Genomic DNA, 20,550 nt, shown 5'->3' with positions numbered 1-20,550 from the left:
CGGGGGTGAAGTGAAATGACAGATCTTATAAAGGCAGTCAGAAATGGGAGGTGAAAAGGAAAAAAAATTGGACCGGAAAACAAGGGATGGCTGAGCTTGGGCCTTCTGAATAAGGCAGCTTCTTCCTTGCTCCCCTGTTGCTGCTGATCCTAGAGTTCTGGATAGAGCAGAACTGATGTGTGATGGAATGGTTTTGAGTTTTCCTGGTTTTTTGTTTTTTTGAGCTCTGTTAAAACTTTTCTTTGTTAATTTGGTGTGCCGGAATTATGCTTAATAGTCGCTGTAATCACGAGTTCTTCATAGTTAACTCTTGGATCAGCTTGCTGTAAGTAGACTCATAGCATGCTTTAGTTGAGAAAATGGTGGAAAGCATAGACTTGAGATTGTTTTTCTAGTCTCATATAATGTGTGAGGTACAGCGAGGTGGGAATCGCATGCCTGACCTAGGTCATGCTGTCAGGTACCCACATTAATCTCCAAGTTTAACACATCCTGCAATTCCTACTGTAGTACTTGGAAACTTTTGATTAAACTGCACCTCAGATCTGCACCTCAGCTCTTTATACTTGAGTCTTAGCTGTTCACTAGCTAATAGTAACACTTGAAAAGCTGACTGAGATGTGTAATGTGGCCTGTCTGCACTGACTTTGTTGCATCCTGCAGAGCATGTCCTAATACCCAGAGGCTTTGTGTGTAGGTGTTCTGTGTGATTTGGGGGCAGACAAGGATGTTACAAATTCCATCAAGTGCACAAATTCTTGTGTGTGTTGTTACCATGGTTGTTCTTAGCTGGTATTCAAACAACCACTGTTCAAAACTCCTGTTATTGTATAAATTTAGCAGTTTTTAGCATAAAATTGTCTAATTATTACACTTAATTATACTTCTATAACCAAAATCTCAGCTCCTTGTTTTGAGAGTGTTGTATTGACAACTTGAACTACTTAAGAATATAAAAAAGGGAACGTTTGGCAATTAATTCAAGCAAGATTTGGCAGGCTTTAAATAGCCATTAAAGTACTTGGACTTGTGAGAACAGAAGATAATAAGGTCAGGTGTTGCAGCTTGCCTGGGGTATGTGGGACCAGTCTGCTTGAGAGCTGTTGACAAATTCCCTGCTGCTGTAGGGTGCTGGCGATGTCTGTGATTGTACGGTAGTGTGTTACAGCAGGTTGTATGAGAAGAGCATTGGGAAGACTTTTAAATACGAAGGGGATTTCTGAGGCAGGTTTCTGGGCTAAAGGATTAAACAGGTGAGATGTGGGGACAGGATTTTTAAGTAACATTTGAGAACTGGACTTCGGATTAAATGCATAACCATTCTGTGTGTTGTGGTTCACTAGCTTATGCTGCTGCTGCTTTCTGATGGATGAGGAATGGAGGAGCTTAAATTTTGCTTTCTTCCTTCTGGTAAATGTGTTGTAGCAGTGGTCTTGCTGTGACCATTCGTAGTCTACAGCATGACTGTTGGGACTCTGATCTGTGGCGGAAAAACTAGTAATAGCATCATTATATAGTGAACTAATAAAGGCCCTAAGTGATGGCCTGAATCTGAGTTTTCAGTCACTGCTATATGAATTTGTAGAGGTACTGTTTGGTAGTTCTCTGAACATGTTTGAAATTACTTACTGAAACCTGTACATTGTTAATTATACTTGAAAATTCAAGGAACCATGGACCAAATCCAGACTTTGTCTTACCTCAGTGATGCACTGTTCTAGGCTGGGAAGAAAGGCTGAGTGAACTGGGTCTATTTAGCCTTGAGAAAAGAAGACTGAGAGGGGACCTGATCCAGGTCTGTAAGTATCTAAGGTGTGGGGGGCAGAATGGCGAGGCCGGACTCTTTTCAGTGGTGAGTGGAGACAGAACAAGGGGAAACGGCTGGAAACTGCAGCATAGGAAGTTCTGCACAAATGTGTGCAAGAACTTCTTTATAGTGAGGTGACGGAGCACTGGAACAGGCTGCCCAGGGAGGTGATGGAGTCTCCTTCTCTGGAGATGTTCAAGACCTGCCTGGATGCCGACCTGTGTGACCTGCTGTAGGGAACTGCTTTGGCAGGGGGTTGGACTCGATGAGCTCTGGAGGTCCCTTTCAACCCCTACAATTCTGTGATTCTGTGAAAAGGTGACCTCTGGAAAGAGTGGTTGAAGCTTTTCTCATTTTCCCAGTGTGCCTTGGCATGCTGTGGATTTCTTGAGCAGACTGTCAATCTTGCACTAGGATGCCTGCTTTGAGGTAAAAGAGATTTGCTGTTTGAAGTTCAAGGCTACAGATTATGCTTTTTGTTCAAGCTTCATAACTTCTCTGCAAGGTGTTTGTACTCCCTGGGTGTTTTGAAATGTCTTCCCAGGGCTTTGGTCTGGAGAAGCACTCGCAAACCTGCAGTTTTTTGCTAAGCTTTACATAAAAGGAGTTGCCTGGTAAGGAACTACCTTGGAGTCAGAGGCAAGAGACAGTCTTTGGCTTGTGCTGGGGCCCGGGAGGGAAGAAATAGTGTTTAAGGCAAGCAACTGAGAGACCAAGGTTCTGCTCTGTACTTTTTGATTGATGTTAGAAGCTTTAGATTCTTCCTTGTCTGTTTTGGGCACCCCAGGCTTAACATCAGCAGCAGATGCTAAAGCACTTGCTGTGGAAGTATGTTGCAAAGTTCACATATGTACAGTAGCTCTGGGGCACCAATGAGTATTGCATGCATCAGATTCTGCCACGCATTCAAGGACTGTCCTGTATTTTTTTCCAAATAGCCAAACTGCTCCCCACTCCCATAATGTTGCTATTTAATATTGACATAAGGTAATAGCCTGCTCCCCTGCTTGGGGCTGCTGTGCATGCTTGTCTAGCAGTGAGGCAGCTGGGGAGAGCTTCTGGCTGCTTTGGGGGGGTAGTTCATATCCTGCTGCTCTTCATCATCCTGGTGGCACTGAGTATCATAAGAGCAGTTGGCAGGTGCCTCTTATCTGGAGCTGTGAGAGCTGTGCTTGGTCCTAAGTGGTTACTGGAACCCAGTAAACCTCATGAGGTACTTCAGCTTCCTTCAAACTCCAGAACTGAGATCTTAGCCTGCATAGTGGAAATGCTAAGTCAGGGCCTGAAGCAGTGATTGAAAACCTGGTGGGAAGGCAGGACCAACCCAAAGGAGCTCAGGTGCGTGCAATGTACCAGAGTGATCAGAAGGGGTGGAGCCAGGATCCATTGGCAGTGGAGGCAAGGACATTTTGCCAGAGATCCCTCCCTACCTGAGGCTTCTGAAGGTAAGCAGCTTTTTCCCTTTGTTTCTGTGTCCATGCCTGCTGCACTTGGGCTTATCCTCACTTGCGGCCTAAGACTTTGCTACTCTGTCATTGTTGCTGTGTTTTCCATTGTGTTAGAGCATTACAGCACAAAGTCTAATAGCAGGTGTCATTTCTAATATTCTCCTGTAATGAAGGTCTACATTTCTTCTCAAAGGTTTTCCCTTCATTGGAGCAGATATCTCTGTTCAGATGCTTTCAAATGCCATATGTCACCTGTGTATGGGAACTGCTGAGTCACGGCCTGAACCTCTGATTGATCACCTGAGGCGAGCCATGAGTCAGCCAGAGGAGCACAGGTGAAGGCAATTCACCTGTGCTGCCGGAAGGGGTGGAGCCAGGCTCCACCCCTCCTAGACCTATTTAAGAGCTGGCTACCAGAGGGGAAGGATCTCTTCTGTAGATCACCCCTCTTGGTGTCTTCTGGTGAGCTCAGCCGAAGGGTAAGCTCTTCCACTAATTCTCTTTTGTGATCGTTGTTTACTTTGCCTAATTCTCTTGATTATATTGTAATTATAACATCTTGATATCTATTGATTATACAATTATATTGTAATTATAACATCTTGATTATACACCTGGAAGCACCAAATGACTGCCACCTCCCCAATTAGAAATGGAGGCTCCAGATGAGAACCCCTCATCAGTTAGCGACTCCTCTGTGTGCTGCCCCTTCCCTGCACTGTGTCCCCTCCCTGACCATGCAGCAGAAAGGCTGTAGGAGGAGTGTGAGTGGACAGATGCATTGTTCTGTTCTCATGGATGCGACCAGAAAATGGTGTTTCTGTGTGGCCCCAGCATCGGGCAGGAGTAACGTGAAGCAAGTGGACTGGGAACAATATGGACATATATGGCTTGTCTCCCACCAGTGAGTTTGTTGAATGAAATTCAGTTAGCAAGTAGGGAAGACTGCTTGCTAAAACACTATTAGCCAGATTCCAACAGACTCCCAAGGGCCAGTGAGTCATCCATCCCCACCTGGCAGTATATGCCTGCTCTCCATCATGGTTACCCAGCTGTCATGGGCAGGGTTAGCTGTGGAGATCAGTTTTTGGCGAAGAATGTCACTAACCTGCTATGTCACTAACCTCCTTCTATGATCTAGTGACCCATCTGGTGGATGAAGGAAAGGCTGTTGATGTGGTCTACCTAGACTTCAGCAAAGCCTTTGACACTGTCTCCCACAGCATTCTCCTGCAGAAGCTGGCAGCCAGAGGCTTGGATGGGTACACTCTTGGCTGGGTAAGGAGCTGGCTGGAGGGCCGGGCACAGAGAGTGGTGGTGAATGGAGTCAAATCCAGCTGGCGACCAGTCGTGAGTGGTGTTCCCCAGGGGTCGGTGCTGGGGCCTGTCCTCTTCAATATCTTTATTGGTGACCTGGATGAGGGCATCGAGTGCACCCTCAGTAAATTCGCAGATGACACCAAATTGGCTGGAAGTGTGGATCTGCCTGGGGGTAGCGAGGCCCTACAGAGGGATCTGGACAGGCTGGAGAGCTGGGCTGGAGCCAATGGGATGAGTTTCAACAAGGCCAAATGCCGGGTCCTGCACTTGGGCCACAACAACCCCAGGCGATGCTACAGGCTTGGGGCAGTGTGGCTGGAGGACTGCGTAGAGGAAATGGACCTGGGGGTATTGATTGATGCTCGGCTGAACATGAGCCGACAGTGTGCCCAGGTGGCCAAGAAGGCCAATGGCATCCTGGCTTGCATCAGAAACAGTGTTGCAAGCAGGAGCAGAGAGGTGATTGTTCCCCTATATTCAGCACTCGTGAGGCCGCACCTCGAGTACTGTGTCCAGTTTTGGGCCCCTCACTGCAAGAAAGATATTGAGGCCCTGGAACGTGTTCAAAGAAGGGCAACAAAGCTGGTGAGGGGTCTGGAACACAGGCCATATGAGGAGAGGCTGAAGGAGCTGGGAATGTTCAGCCTGGAGAAGAGGAGGCTCAGGGGAGACCTTATTGCTCTCTATAACTTCCTGAAGGGAGGTTGTAGTGAGCTGGGGGTCGGCCTCTTCTCTCGTGTCATTAGTGATAGGACCAGGGGGAATGGTTTCAAGCTACGGCAGGGGAGATTCAGGCTGGACATGAGGAAGTATTACTTTTCAGAAAGGGTGGTCAGGCACTGGAATGGACAGCCCAGGGAGGTGGTGGAATCACCGACCCTGGGGGTGTTCAAGGAAAGACTGGATGTTGTGTTGAGGGACATGGTTTAGTAGGAGCTATTGGGAATAGGTGAACGGTTGGACTGGGTGATCTTTTAGGTCTTTTCCAACCTTAGTGATTCTATGATTCTATGATTCTAACTGGCAGGGCTTTGGGACCTCAATTCCAGCTTTCCCTTAGGGGTGCAACAGTGGAGCAGGCAGGATTAGATTTTATTGCCGTATGTCCACAGTTTGAAAGGGGGGAGGGAGGTTAGGATAGTATAAATTGGTTAACTAATGAGGCTGAGCCAGGAAGTGAACCCTGCAAGCACAACCAAAGTTTATATCTTTTGATAGCTCAGGAAGTAGAAGTAAATAAACTGGGCAGTATGTCCCTTATGGGAATTGATTAAGAGCACAGCTATGACATGGGTTTCAGTCACACCTCAAAGGATGAGGAGGGGAACAGGAGTGGGGGAGAATAAACCCATCTGTCATCTTGCTGTCTGATGTGGTACCTAGCAAACACATAGGGAAAGTGTTGGTGAAAAGAGCCAAGGAAGTGCATCTCATCCAACATGGCGAGCTCTCGAACCAAGCAACTAGTCTGAAAGGGCTTTTTCCACCATGTGTTGTGAAGGTGGCTTTATTTAGATTTGGTCTTTTCTTGTGCTCCTAGCTGCTTAGTTGGATTTCCTTTAGTTCGTATCAAGCAAAGAAGACAAAGGGCTGCATGTGAGATGCGGGAGTGCAGGAAAACATACTGCATTTTTTTCTATACCTTTTCTCACCATGCTTTTCACACAGACTGCAGCAACCCTTCAGACTGCCTATCTGCAAGAGGAGCTGTGGATTTTTTTTCTATTAAATAGAGTAGTGCTTTGTTTTCTGTCTCTGCAATTAGCAACAAAGTCACTGGGATGGGGGCAAGAGGTGTTGTGTAACAAATATGAACAGAAGAGTGGACAAAGGCATAAATCTGGGTACACATCAGAACAATGATACACTCCAAGTTAACAGAATTTGCTTTGAAATATAGGGTATTTGGTGCCAATCATGCCAAAATGGCATCAGGGAGAAATTTCTGGCTTGCGGTGGTGCTGAGTTCTGAGGCAGATTGCTAGGAGAACGGGGACTGGATGTGGCCAGGCTTGAGCTGTTAAAGGTGGCCCTTATATGAGAGAATGGTAATGGTGGAATCTTGTGTCTGTTTGGGACATTTTGATCATAACCCACAACCTAGGTAGAGACTCTCTATTAGAGTGACTTGGATGCTGGTGGCTCTTCAGTTGGAAGAGCTTTTGTCCTGCCCCATAAATGTGAATAAAATCCCAGTGATTAAACCCCCATCCTCCTGGCTTCTCATATGTCAGATCTTATCTATGTGAAGATTTCACCCTAGAAGGGCGAACAGTGTGTTGTGCCTTGACTTCCATGTGATGAGGTCTGGAAAAGGCCTTTCCCACAGAGACCCTTCCCTGCTGGTCCTGGCCTCCTTTCTTGATTAGCCCACTGTGTCCCACTGATTTTGGCCATGAAGCTTGACCACACCATGTCAGGCTGACTCATTTAAGGTGAGAATAAACCGGTTGAATCATAAACACCTTTACTGTAAACAAGATAACATCTTTAATGTGCTACTTTGAGAGCTCAGACAATGAAACCCTTTTTCCCTTCCCTCATACTTTCCTAATTGCTGGTATTAAGAGGAGGGGAAAAAAAATGCCCAACCTCCACCATCTTATACAGAAGAAAGTCTCAGTCATCCCTTTGGCTTCTGTGTAGGAGAAAGTTAACACAACAGTTTTGCTAGTCTTAAGAGCAAGTCTGCACTTGCACAAACTTGCATTCCTTGAACTTTGCTCTCTTCAGGCAGAATATTGACCAAAGAAGTCCCATGAAAACCAGCACAGGTGAGAATTCCTGGCATTTAAGATGGGGCAAAGATTTTTAAGATCATAGTTTGCAAGCTCTGTATGCGTCTATCTGGCTTTGTAGTCCAGGAAAAGAGGGTGGAAAACTAGCAAAAATACCACACAGTTATAGATGTGGATGTGCTTCTGAGGTGCGCAGTCTGGAATGGAAGAACACAGCTCTGTTTAACAAATGTTCATTAACTCAAAAATCATCTCTCTGCATCTGATGACAAAAGTGCTGTGTTTCACACCAGCCTGCTATGATCACTAGAGGTGAGTGAATTGCTGTGCTCTCTGGTATGTAGAATGAAGTATTAGCTGCACTTAAATATGTGCAAGTGTCACGAGTGTATGTTAAGTACACTTGTAAGCTTAGAAAGTTCTGTGCAGGTAACAGTCCAGATGAATGAGTGAATTTCTGTTATGGTTGTGTTGTTGGTGGCTGGCAGCATGAAACCATAAGTGTAGTAATATAATTCTGTGCTATATGATAATTTTCATGCTGCTTTACATGAAATTAATCTACAGTGAACTGTTCCTTTGTGTTTGATGAAGTGTTTAACAATACCTGCACTATCCCGTGGGAGGAGTCCTGTGCAGTCTCAGTATAATCTCCTGCCTTTTGCTGATCTGTGCTGTCTTCTTCCTAGTCTTTGTAATGGGTAAATTTATTTCCTAATCTCTGACTGTTTAAGCCTTGCATGCAGAATAGGCATCTAATTTTCCTTTAATTTTGTAAGGCATTTATTTTGAACGAGTTACGTAAGCAATTCAGTTTCCTGAGCTGCCTTTTCCCATCTTCATGCTTTACAGATCTCTGCACACTGCATGCTTTTTAGCCATGTTTAAAGCCCTTTGGCGGGGTTTTCCCAATAGTCATGTAGACTGCAAGACACAAGAGCAGCATGAGGAACTGGCAGTGTGAAAATAGGCTCACTGGCACAATAAGCAACAAATCTGGTGTTTGCAGCAGTATTTCTGAGAATGGTTTGCAGTTCTTCGATGCTGTACAACTGCTATCTGCCTGATTTTACTTGAAATATTTAGGATTAGCATCAAATTTATCCAGTTTTTGAAAATATCTTGATTGCTGAACAGGAAAGGACACTGGAAGTGTCTGTTGCTGGAACAGAATGCCAAGCAGCAGACCTGAGCACCTGCCCTCTTGAATGCAGGAGCCAGCAGTCAATAGCTTCACAAAGAGCTGCTGAAGCTGCTGCTCCTCCATAGATTTACAGATTAAAAGACTTTCTGCTATGATTACTCCAGTGTCACCTAGTGAACAGCAACATTTGCAGGCAGTGAGTGTGGGGAGTCCTCTGGAAGCAGAGTCTGCTGAGTGGATTCTGAAGCCAGTTTTAGGCATATGCTGGCATCTGTCATGCTGTTGTTGTTGTTGGCAGGGCTGCTGTTGTGACGTGCCACTTTTGAAGGGCGGATGGCTACTAAGAACTGGCGCTTGAAGGTCTCGCTGAGGGCAATGTAGAGAAAGGGGCTGAGGCAGCTGTTGGCATAGCCCAAGCTAATGGCAAAATTGTAGGCATAAAAGAAGGCCATGGATGGTGTATCAATACCAAGTTGAACCAGCTGGAGAATGTAGAAAGGAGCCCAGCAAATGAAAAAGGCAGAGCAGATGGCAACTGCCATGCGGGTGACTTTCTTGGTACGAATCTGGAGACTCCTTTGGGGCAGTGGGACCACAGTGGTGGTTATGTGCTGCAGGATCTTGAAGTAGACTACACAGATAACAATCAGTGGCATGGCAAATGCCAGCATGAACTGGTAGAGAGTGAACCAGTAGATGTCAGTCTCTGGGTTGGGAAGCAAGAGAGCACAGCGAACAGTCCCATCTGCCAGAGGCATAAGGCCTGCATACATCCACACAGGAATGACAGTCAGGAAGGAGAGGAGCCACGCTAAGCAGATAACTAGAGCTGCGACACATGGGGTCCGGACATAGGTGGATTTTAGAGGATAGACAGTTGCCAAGTAACGGTCCAGGGTCATCACTGTAAGAATGTTGGTGCTGGTGAACTGACTGTTGTTGTCCAGGGTGGTGATGATGGTGCACAGGGTTGCTCCAAAGTACCATGAGCCATTGCCTAGGAGCTGGTGGATGAGGAAAGGCATGCCCAAGAGGAAGAGGAGATCCACGATGGAGAGGTTGAAGATGAAAATGTCAGGCACGGTCTGGTTACGCTTCAGCTTCTTCTTCTTGACAATAGTGTAAATGACAGTGAGGTTCCCCACAATGCCCAGGAAGCAGATGATGCTGAAGAGACTGGACATGATCACATTGGTGTATGGTGCTGGCTTCTCTGCTACTGCCAAAACAAACCAAAATCCTAAGTGCAATCCAGAAACAGTCTCTTGGTATTTGTTCTTGCCCTATCTTGCAACTGGATCCCTCCCAAAGATGTGGTTTGGAGCACCCTCTGCTGCACATGGAGGGGCTTAGCTGTGAATGTAACACCTCCTCCTCTGCTGTGCAGTGTATGTAACACCCCCACACCCCACCCCAAATATTTTTGACTGTGAAAGTGTCCTTCATCTCTCCAGAAATACTTCTGTCATTTTCTGGAACTCTCTAGCTTTTGTTGGGGATAACAACAGGCTGGTATTCTTCTGCTCTTGCAATTGTCTGACAGGGAATTGATAGTGGAAATATTGGGTGTCCAGCCTTTTACTGGCTGTGATACTTTGAAGTGGGAGGCCTGAACATAATCAAATTCATGTTCTCCTTGTCACTAACTAGAGTTTTAAATCACGTTTTGAAGCCACATGCCTGTAGTGCCAAACAACAGAAATTTCTGCTCTTGGGCACGTTAAATTCTAAGGCATTCTGCAAGTTTCGTGTGCGCTGTGGTAGACTCTCAAATCAGCCTTCTCAGCTCATTTCATCTCGTTACTCCTTTCCTATGGGACCTTTATTTATGTGTGTATTTTGGCTGTCACAGAGATATGCCTAACAGCCCCTAAGCCTAGACTGTGTGTGTCTTTCATTGAGTTGTGGATTATTCAGAACGATACTGATTGGAAATGCTTTTCACCTTCTTTTCACCTTCTTTACTACTGGTTTTCTCAGCCTACTCCTGTAGAATAAGGGATGTTGTCGTCTCCTGCATAACTGAGAAATACTGTAAATGAGATTAAGTGACAGATAATCACAAAACATTCCCAGCCAAAGTGGTGTCTGTTTGCCAGATGGTATATGCTGACTAACATCTGGAATTCGTGAGTACCAATGTCTGCAGTCTTGCTTTAGTGTCACTGAGAACATTCACTGAACTGGCAAGATAACTGAAGCTGTGTTGCTGGCCTGGCAATGGCTGGAGAGTTGTGTGTCACCAATATGTACTACCTCTGTCCACCCAGGAGTATGGTGTGCGTTACTGTTTTCTTTTGCTGGTAGTAGGATGCAGTCAGCTTAGGCATAAGCAAAGGCCAGAATCCAGTAAAGTGGGGGTTGTGTCACTTTATCTGGAAGCTTTTTTATGAGATGATAAAACAGGTAGCAAGGGATAAAGCAGAACTGCCAGGGGCCTGAAGTACAGGTGCAGAAGAGAACCTGATCTGGTTGATAAGGCAATAAACCTCCTCAAGGCCATATAGGAGCTTTAATGGTCCCAGTTCTTCCTGGATCCTCTTCGATGCAAGGAAATGCTCAATTTAAGCGGCTGTAAATAAAGTAGTGTTATCAGCATCCCACTTGAGACCTGGTACTAGTCTCCAGCATTCAGTTTGTGTATTTCCTGAACTTTCGAACAGATTTCACATCTCCTTAATGCTGGAAGATGGAAGATTAGAGACTGGAAAATGACTGTGGTCCTGCTGTTCTGTGTCTAGCTGTTATGAGCTGTGCTCTCCTTTCTTTTAGCCTGAAACTTTGTTACTAGTGCAGTGGAAATGGATTATATGGTTGAAGTGTAAAAGCTGCATGTTTAGCTGAAAACTGGAACAAAACATCCTTTTTCTGCAGTGTTATCAATAGAGTGCTCATGGTTACCCTTGTAATATTTTGAATGAACTCAGCTGGCCTTTGAGTGAAGTATGCACGAGCCCAAAGGCTTTGTGTGAGGTGTGGTTTGTATAGTGCTGTAGCATTTTGCCTGATGTACTTCCTGCTTATACTAATAGCAACAAGTGGTATTAGCTGGAAGCTGGAGTTCATGTGTGTTTTGTGGAATGGAGTTAGAAGTGTGTGACTACCAAATTATCAAAAATTACCCCTTATCTCCAGAACATAGAGGTTTTAGAAATGGTTGAATCTGATTTTTTCAATGATGATTTTGTGCAAACCCAAGTGGCTGTACTTGTATACAAAAAGAGTTACTTCTAGGCATTGATTTATCTTTGCCCGCAGATCTGTGGCTGCCCTGTTATTCCTGAAAAGTCACAGTGTAGTCCTCTCTGGAAACTCAGTGAGAACCAGCCTGGACTGTATTCTTCAATCATGCCCACATGTGCAGCAATCTAATCTTTATTGCATCTCAGAAGATAGCATCTAAAATGTGCTTTTATGCAATATAGAAGATGTTGAGCATGAAAAATCGTTTGTTAAACACTTCTGTTGTACCCTTGAGGGTATTGCCTTATTGTCCCTACACAATTTGTCTGACAACACTGATAACATGCGGTAGACTGGGGGGCCTCTCTCCTTCCTGCCCCAGTGGGATTTTACATTCTTTGTCTTGTTCTCCTCCCCCATTTCTCCATCCTCAGTACTAGCGCCCCAGTGGCTGCTCCTCGTAGCCCGCCTCCCCCTGGGCCCCGCTGTCGGCGGTGCTCGGACGCCGCGTCTCCCGGCAGCGCCCCGTGGTGGGGCCCGGAGCTGTCCGCTCGCAGGTGCTGAAGGCACAGCAAATAGACCACGGGGAGCGTTGGGGCTGTGCCCTTGCTCCTGGCCCCTGCCCTTTGGGCACCCGGCTGGTCAGTACCCAGCAGAACACCCCGCAGCCCAGCTCACCTGAGCCGTTCCGAGCCTCCAACGTGGAGAAATTGTGCAAAGAGTTGATGGGGGCCATGGCAATTAGCCCTGGAGGCTGAGGTTCTTCTCAAAGTTGGCCAAGTTGCCTCCAGAGATCCGTGGCGGTGATGGGGTGGGTCCCACAGCCGGGGTTGAGCAGGGTGTGGGAGGCAGCAGCGAAGTCTGAGGCTTGGCTGTGCTCTGCTTGCTGGCTTCAGCGCTGCCGAGCTCGAAACGAGTGCTGACATCAAGGAGCAGCTGACTGGCAGCCACTTCAGCTGAAAGCATCCCTCTGTCGCTATCGGGTAGGAGGGGATGCTGGGAGAGAGGGAGCGGAGAGGCACTGCCTCCGTGGAGTTGCAGCCAGTGCCCCTTTGTGTCATTTACCCCAGATCCCCTGATGGACAGCTGGGATTTGCACCTTTCAAATTATAGCCAACTTTCTCTCACTATTATCAGTAGGACATAAGAGCTATGTTTTTCCTTTTATGTATCTCCACTCTCTTGCCTTTGCTATGGATTTTTCTCTTGACTCACATGCTCTTTTCATTCCTGAGTCACAATCCTGTCCCCACTAGTGGGGCTGGGGGATATCAAGGTGCCAAATCACCCACTGGAAGGCGTTGCTTTAGTCATCTGACTAAATTCCAGCCTGAGATACTTCACCTGTAATTAATTCTCTGCTGTATTTTTTGTCATAGCTCATTTGCATCCTAGTTTAGAAATTAGCTAAACAATTATTTAAGCTCTTGTTATCCATGCTGGATTTCTAGTTAATTAGCACAAAGTGGACTTTTATCCAAAGCTTGATGACCACTTCTCCCTGCAGGCTAGACCTCCTCCTGCTGTAAGATCTGAGCTGTCTGGTCAGTCATAGCTAATTCCAGTCCCATACTGCTAACTTGAGGTTTTAGTCTTCAGCTTCTACCTATTCTGGCTACTGAGAGTGAGCCAAAGTCCAAGACAGCAGCTTTACGTGGTTTTATTTTCACTGCTGAATGTTAGAGGATTCCAGAGATGGAAGCACAGCCAAAAGCAAGGAAGGACCAAGCAGAACTTGCTCTGTGATGAGGAAGCAGAGTGGCTTGCAGGCTGTCCATGACCAGTATGTGGAACTCAGGGCAGCAGGTGTGCTCTCAGCAAACAGGCAGATCCTGCTGCAGAAGTTAAAAGGTTGCAGGCAGTACTCAGTGTCAGACAGAAACAGTCAGGAGCTCTAAGGGAGGCAAATCCAACTGCAAGGTGTGGTGTTAATTGTGTTGCTGCTTTTCTTATGAAAACAGGCATTAGCATGAGGAAGGGACAACTGTAATTTGAACTCCTGAGCCCGAATAGGGGAAAAAAAAAAACCTCAAAAAGTTGAGCTCACATCTGTAGCTTGTGGATAAGTGTGCTCAAGAGGAGAGAGAGGCTGTTCTGCATGAAATGATGGGTGGACTAACCAAGACTAGATGCCTGCCCAACACCCAAATTATTGCTCTGCTACCCTTTTCAATGAGGACAATGATGGTGTTGAACTTGAAAGTGGATATTGCAGATCTGAGATTTAATAAAATTGGAAAGTCCAAGAGGTTTAAGTCAGAGAGATGAGAGAAACTTCACTGGAAAGAGCTGTTGCACGAAACCGTAAATCCAAGCACAAGGATTTATGATAAAGCTGTTAAAACAGAGGTGATGTTTTATAACCAGTTATTGCAATCCTGCTATCTGATTCTGAGCAGGGAAAGGCAAGAAGAAAACTGTAATAGCTGAGATTCTGAGCTCCAGTACGCTGAGTCCACTAAAACATTTCATGTACAGTGTCTCCCAGGAAATCCTTGAAAGTTGGAGAAGACATGGAGAGGCACAACATTTATGATTCATCCCTTATTTTACAACTGATGCTGGAGACTTGTGATGGGAGAGAGGCTGTGAGTATTGATAGCACTGGATGGAATACCTTCCTGGTGTGGACCTGCAAGCTAGAAAAAGGGCTTGGCTCAGTTGGCAACCAGAGCTCTGTAGCAGCCAGATGTTTCTTTTCTGTTCACTTGGTAGATCAGCCATACATGCTCTTTGCTGAGCACAGAGATCATAGAATCATAGAATGGCCTGGGTTGAAAAGGACCACAATGATCATCCAGTTTCAAACCCCTGCTACTTGCAGGGTCGCAAGCCACCAGACCAGGCTGCCCAGAGCCACATCCAGCCTGGCCTTGAATGCCTCCAGGTATGGGGCATCCGCAATCTCCCTGGGCAACCTGTTCCAGCGTGTCACCACTCTGATGTCTGAAGTGTTGCAAGCAGTAGAAGAGATGGAAACCTTTTAAAAAGATAATGATAAACTAAAAGGATGACTGCTTATGAATACAATAATTGTAAGCCACTTAGTGTTAACAACCATGGGACTACGAGCAGAGGCACACATTCAGCAGCAGCACAAGTAAGCACTTGTTTATCAGCTGGGAGTTTATTAGGTGTGAAGATAGGAGTAGGACGTGCATGGGTTTGTTATGAACTACCTGTTTGACATGGCTTTACAAAAGGCAAATTGGATTCTCAGAGAGGCCAGGTGAGATGTTTCTGTTGTAGAAGTTACTGCTATCGCATAATATGAAGTGAGACCTCCTTTGGAAACCATTATGGATTTTTGGTCTTTTGTGTGCAGGTCTTCATAGAAAGTTTAGCTGCAGAAAGGAATAAAGTTGAGACACAGGGAGCAAGAGTGGGCAGGTCAGTTACCACGTCCCATTGTGTGGAACAGGATGCTTTCTGAGGTGGTTCTGCCTTTCAAACCTGATGGAGATTTCAACAGAAGGGTTAAACAAACCAGAAATAGACCATTTTGCTGGTTGACTTGAAATATTTGGGGAGAGAGTTCATCTGGATAAAAATCAACCCAAAATACTATTTCTGATTGACTCAGTTCCTGAAGGGTTTTGTGATGGTAGAGAGGACGTAGATGCATCAATGCGATGCTTTCTAAATGTCTCAGTTTGCCACCAGTTCTTTTTTGCTTCTCTACCCTTGATTTTCCTGGTGCGTGAGTGGGACGATTCCTCTGGAAGACACTGGAGATATTGCTGCTGTCTCCTCTGAGTTAAGCCTCCATGCTAAGGCCTATTCCCATATCTTGAGCCATTGCAATTTGGGGCACTTGAATCCTCTCCCTGCTGGCAGTGTGTACAGTAGCCTTGCTTATGTCTGCTTTTTTATTCTCTGCCTTATTTGGCAGACTGAGGTGACAGAGCCTTTGTAAAGTGATTTGAGATGTTTTGTGTAAGAATGCATGCATGTGAATCTCTGTTGCTGACATTGCAGCTAGAGATTTTAGCGGACTCAAGAAATCAGAGCTATCTCTAGATGCAGGTTCCTTTCCTGAATGTAGTTATTTTAAAATGTAGTTATTTAAAGCTTCCTCCTGAAATGAATATACTTAACTGCACTAGAGGGATAACAAAGTGAAAGCAGTGTCCTTAATCCTGCCCTTTCATCTCCTGGAAATTCCCTCCTTTGTCTCTTTCTCTGTGTCCTGATTATTAAAAGAAATGAGAAATAATTTCCACTTGGAAAAAAACCAGGGCAACAAAACTGCAGCCCAGCTGATCACAGCAGAAGCCGTGGAGGCAGGAGCTGGAAGGAGTTGTTAATGAAATGTCAGCAGCAAGCCAAGAGCAAGGGCTGGAACCTGTCCAGATGGCACTGCTAATGGACTGCAACTACTTCAAGAGCATCTTCCCAGGAAGAGGCTGTCCGAGCAGGCATTGCTGGTCAGCTGCAGCCCTGGGCAGGGTATTTGTCAGGTCTCCAAATGGGCTTTTCTGAATTCCTCCTGCTGATAGAGGGTGTCTGCCCTGCTGCACGTAGGGGGAAATGGACCCCAACTTTAGCAGTGATGCATCAGTGACCTGGTGTTTGCTCTCCCTGCTGCCTGCCCACAAGGCAGAGGATGGCTGGCAGGGAGGAGCAGAAGGTGCCAAGAGGCATGGAGTATTGGGGACAGGGAGAACAGATCACAGGGCTGGCTAGGGCTTGCTAGCATGGCCCTGATGGTGGCAAGTAGTGGCCCAAGTGCCTGAGCTTCCCTTCATCTCATATCAATCTGGATGTTCATGTTTCTTGGCCTGCCAGATAAGGTGGCCTTGCTATTAATCAAGAGGCCTGGAGAATGGGATCAGTGTGAGGCAGGTATGCTGTGGAGCTAATCTCCTTTACTCCCTGATGATGGATGGAGCTCATCTCAGACATTAAATCAAGTCTATGTGCATGCACTGGGCAAAATGGATTAGATGCTACGCTGTTAGCAGAGGCATATTCTGGAGGATGCCCAAGGTTCTGGCTTAAGGCAGCCTCCAACTGGAGCTGCAGCAGGGTGACGTGGTGTGGGTAACAGAGGTTACAGTTGCTAGAGAGCTTGGATGGCTCCCAGCTCTTCTTCACAATCACCTGTTGTGTTCCCTCCCCATGGACAGGGCTGGGGAGCAGATGTCAGCCATAGCTGAACTTTATTTGTTGCAGAACTGCTCTCCCAAACAGCTGGTGGAAGCTCCTGCGATGGTTCCAGGTGCACCCAAGTATCTGCAGTCTCCAGACCTTGTGTCACACAGTGGAGATTCAATTGTCTGTGTGGTGAAGCTCAAATGGGAATGGAGGTGGAGCACCAGCTCTCACACACATGGCAGAAAACACCACTTCTGATCCCCTGTAGACTCCAGGACTAGATGGTCCTGTGTGAGCAGGATCTGCTATTGGATGCCAGCCCTGGTCGTGACTCTTGCAGCATCCCATGTAAAAGGTTCTTTAATTCTGCTGTAAGATCAGTGTAGGATAGAGACAAGTGAGATCTTGCCCAGCTCTCAACAGTGCTACTGGGCTACTTTGGATATCACTGGACACAAGGAATGATGTCTTGGAGGCAGAGCAAAACTCTTGGGGATGAGGTGAGCTTGTCCGTAACAAGCTCTTCATCTACGTCAGACAAATGCTTGGTTCTGGGGTTAGCAGGAGGTATTGGTTAATAAAAATAATACAACGATCTGAAGTCTGCATCTTCTATGGAGAGTCACAGGCCTGACAATGCAGAGGCGAGTGTCTGTTTCTATGGCTGTGCTTAGTGTGGGTGGCATGCTACAGAGAAGAGGATGTGCATTTTTATCTTGGCCATCCCAGAGCACACACTCATCCTAGAGCAACTCAAGATATTCCCAGCAAGAGTCCCAAGTTCTGATCTCTATTGGAGTGATGCCAGGGCCTGCACACTCTTGCTGCATGGCAGCTGTAAGCTGCCATGTTCACTGACATCATAGTTGTGTCTTCTGATTAGAGAGCTGTCTAAGCTCCACAATGGTGGTTGATTACATTTGGAGTAGATATCAGCTGTTTCCAGGGAATAGCGCCCACAGGGACTGCACATGGCTGGCACTGCAGAGTGGGGTTGGTCCTGGAAGAGAATCTGCTCTGTGAAGGTAAATGTACCTGTTCTTCATGTTCAGAATGGCTGAAAATGGGTGGACAGCACCCAGCAGGTTTGGTAATGGAGAGTTTATTTCCTCCTCTGCTTTAAGTGCAAAGCCCAACTGACATCAAAGCAGTAAAGTCTAATTCCATTTTGAATCAGTGCAAGCACATGCAGTGAATGTTAAGCAGAGTCTCAGGCAGGAAAAAAAAAGGGGGGGGGAGAGGGGCGGGAGGTATTATCTTTAATTTCCTGAGAGGGGGAGATAGAAGAGGAAAGGCATGGGAACAGAAAGAGGTGGCAGCTGGCATGGACAGTTTTTGAAGGAGGAGGAAAACAGGAGGACAGGAAGGGGAGAGGAGCAGGAGCAGCACCAGCATGTGCCATGGAAAGGTGACTCCAGTGGCTAGCACATATAAGGGCTGCTCCTGCCTGGGTTCCCACCTAGATGTAGGGAAGGGATTGCTGTGATGGGTGCAGAAAGGTTTGGGCTGTAGCTTCCAGTTCATATATTTGAGACCAGGCTGTAGAGCTGCTTTTTGTGTGATGCGTGCTGGTGTCCAGCAGAGTGACACAAAATGAGAGCTGAGCTTGGTGAAGGAGAAGCAAGGGCTTGTTATCTGTGATTGTGTGTATGAAAAGGATTATTTGCTGTAAGAACTTCCTGAATCCCTTCTAAGTCCTGTTTGCCAAGTAGACGCTGACTCCTAGCTGTGGTTTATGCCACTATCACTACCAGCTCTGCAAAGGGTGATTTCTGCCTCACTTCTACCAAGTGTCTTGGCAGCCATGTCTGTGCTCCTATCTGGGGAAAGCAGCAATGCCTGCAAAGGGTGATATCATGTTGGGCTGCTGCAGCAAACAGAGGACCTTGAGCTGCAGCTGAGCAGGGAGTGGGAGTAGTACAATGCCGCCCAGCTGGTTCATAACATACTTGAATTTTTTCAAGTCTGGGCCCTGCCGGCTCCTCTATGGGTGGGGCTGCTGCTGCTTTCTAAGTTAGATTTTTGCAGATGAGAGGGGGGAGTGGGAACTCTGCATCTTAAGCCTGCACATCTGTGTCCATCTCACCTGAAGCTGCAGATGCTGTTGAGTGTGCCACTTGTGCCAGTGGGACCCCTTCTCTCCCTGGCAGCATCTGCAGTGTTTTGGTTATGGAGAAGGAGGAACGTTAAGGTAAATCTCAGAAAAAGGGGGAGGGGGGAGGAAGGGGAGATGAACAGCTGCTAGTGCTGTGAAAAGAACACACTGAGCTCCAGTCATAATTCAGCTGCTCAAGCCATGGACTGGGGAGAGCTGGCAAAGCATCGTGCAGTGACGTTTTAAGTCAAGCATCCCAACCGCAGGAGCATGATATGTACTCCTCCTGCTCAGTTACTACCTCAGAACGCTGCTTTTACTTGCTGCCTTGAATTAAAAACAAAAACGCTTTCCCAACAGCGTGCAACAAGACGATCATTGTAGCGTGGCCCTCTAGATGGCAATATCGCCCCGAGGAGGAGGGTCCTTGCTGGCCCTAAGAAGCTCGGCTCGGACGAGGGGCTGAGTGCCAATCTGCCCCGCGAGGCCGTGGCTCGGTGCTGCTGGCGCGCGTTCCGCAACGGGTGTGGGGCCGTAGGGCAGGGCCGCGCTCTTAGCCACCCTCCTGGGGCTGCTCTCTGATCCCAGAAGCATCTCTTAAAATACAACTTACTCCTGGGCAGAGAAATAGCGACATGTTATGAAGGACTTCTGTAGGGGCAATTCAGTCAATTCTCTCATCCCCAATCCGTGGACAGGCAGAAATGAGTGTTAGGGCAGGGATCTGTCACCCAGCTGCAGTCCTTGGTAGGTCTCTGTGCTGTGGATCACTGAAGAACTATTTAACCCCTAAGACTTAAATGAAAGCTGTGATACATGATAGGAAATCCAGACTGCTGATGCTAGTTCTCATCTGCTTGTCTGATGCCAGAGTGTGGGGTTTAGATTGCAGTGTTAGATGCACCCATACTTGATTTTGTGTTCAAAGGCTGCGGATATCCAGGAAACGAGTGAACTTCCCTGTGGTACCCCCTGCTCAAAGGGTGTGTATGACTGCAGAGATTAACGCCTAAATGACCCAGCTTTAATGACGTGTGTGTTGCTGAACCTTTGAGTGGGAATACCCTTGGAACACATGGTGTAACTGTGCTACAGAGGAGTGGAGGTGAAGTCCTATCCTGCACAAAGCGGTGATGCGGGAGCTGTTTTATACAAAGCAGGGTCTGGGCTACTCTTTGAAAAGCAGGTTCAGTCTGTGTTCAGGGGACTGCAAAGCATACTTAAGATCCTTAAAAGCACAAAAGGTGCTATGTAAGTTTAGGGGATTATTATAAATGTCAATGTGCTTTACAGCTCTGACGAAACTCAAAGAAGGAGTAAGAAGACCGTTCACTTCTCTGCGCTTCCTAGCAGGGCTACTTAGGGCTTCATGCTTCAACACAGAAGCTGTAAAATGTTGATGTTTATAATTAGGTGTGCATAATGATCTCTTTATTCCTGAATTCACAAGGCTGGGTGTTTCTGGAAGCATCAGCTTCTCCTCACGACGATTCACCCTGTCCTCCCCTAGCAGGACTGCTCAAGGAACCCTCTTTTGGGGTTGCGTTTGGGACTAAGAGATGCCTGCACCTCCCCTTGGGCTGTGGGCTAGGCACTTAGTGAGTAAAATTAAAGCCTCTGTGTGTTTTTAAGCAGATCAGATGCTGGTAAATCCTGTGGTATCATGTAGCAAAAGCTGTCCAGCTTTATTAGCAGTCTCTTGTTTCAAGAGCACAGTG

The 20,550-nt window shown here is 46.6% G+C and overlaps 1 protein-coding gene across 1 annotated transcript; it reads right to left on the bottom strand.

Moving 5' to 3' along the window:
* Nucleotides 1-8,627: 8,627 nt before the first annotated feature.
* LOC122176639 (melanin-concentrating hormone receptor 1-like) lies at nucleotides 8,628-12,376 on the bottom strand. Its single transcript, XM_042865318.1, has 2 exons — nucleotides 12,319-12,376; nucleotides 8,628-9,676 (listed from the first exon to the last, which is right to left on the bottom strand). Exons 1-2 carry the CDS (start codon nucleotides 12,374-12,376, stop codon nucleotides 8,628-8,630), a joined length of 1,107 nt encoding a protein of 368 aa, XP_042721252.1.
* Nucleotides 12,377-20,550: the final 8,174 nt, after the last annotated feature.

The sequence above is a fragment of the Lagopus leucura genome, unplaced genomic scaffold (genome assembly GCF_019238085.1).
Source record: "Lagopus leucura isolate 7727_CA_CO unplaced genomic scaffold, USGS_WTPT01 Super-Scaffold_797, whole genome shotgun sequence".
In the NCBI taxonomy this organism is placed as follows: Eukaryota; Metazoa; Chordata; class Aves; order Galliformes; family Phasianidae; genus Lagopus; species Lagopus leucura.
This window is presented reverse-complemented; position numbering and strand designations above follow the sequence as displayed.

What these genes read in the sequence shown, in the direction of transcription:
- LOC122176639 (XM_042865318.1), bottom strand. Translation starts at nt 12,376, where the DNA reads ATGGCCCCCATCAACTCTTTGCACAATTTCTCCACGTTGGAGGCTCGG. An exon ending in GGAGGCTCGGAACGGCTCAG is followed by an intron (nt 9,677 to 12,318) that starts GTGAGCTGGGCT and finishes TTGTTTTGGCAG; the next exon opens with TAGCAGAGAAGCCAGCACCA.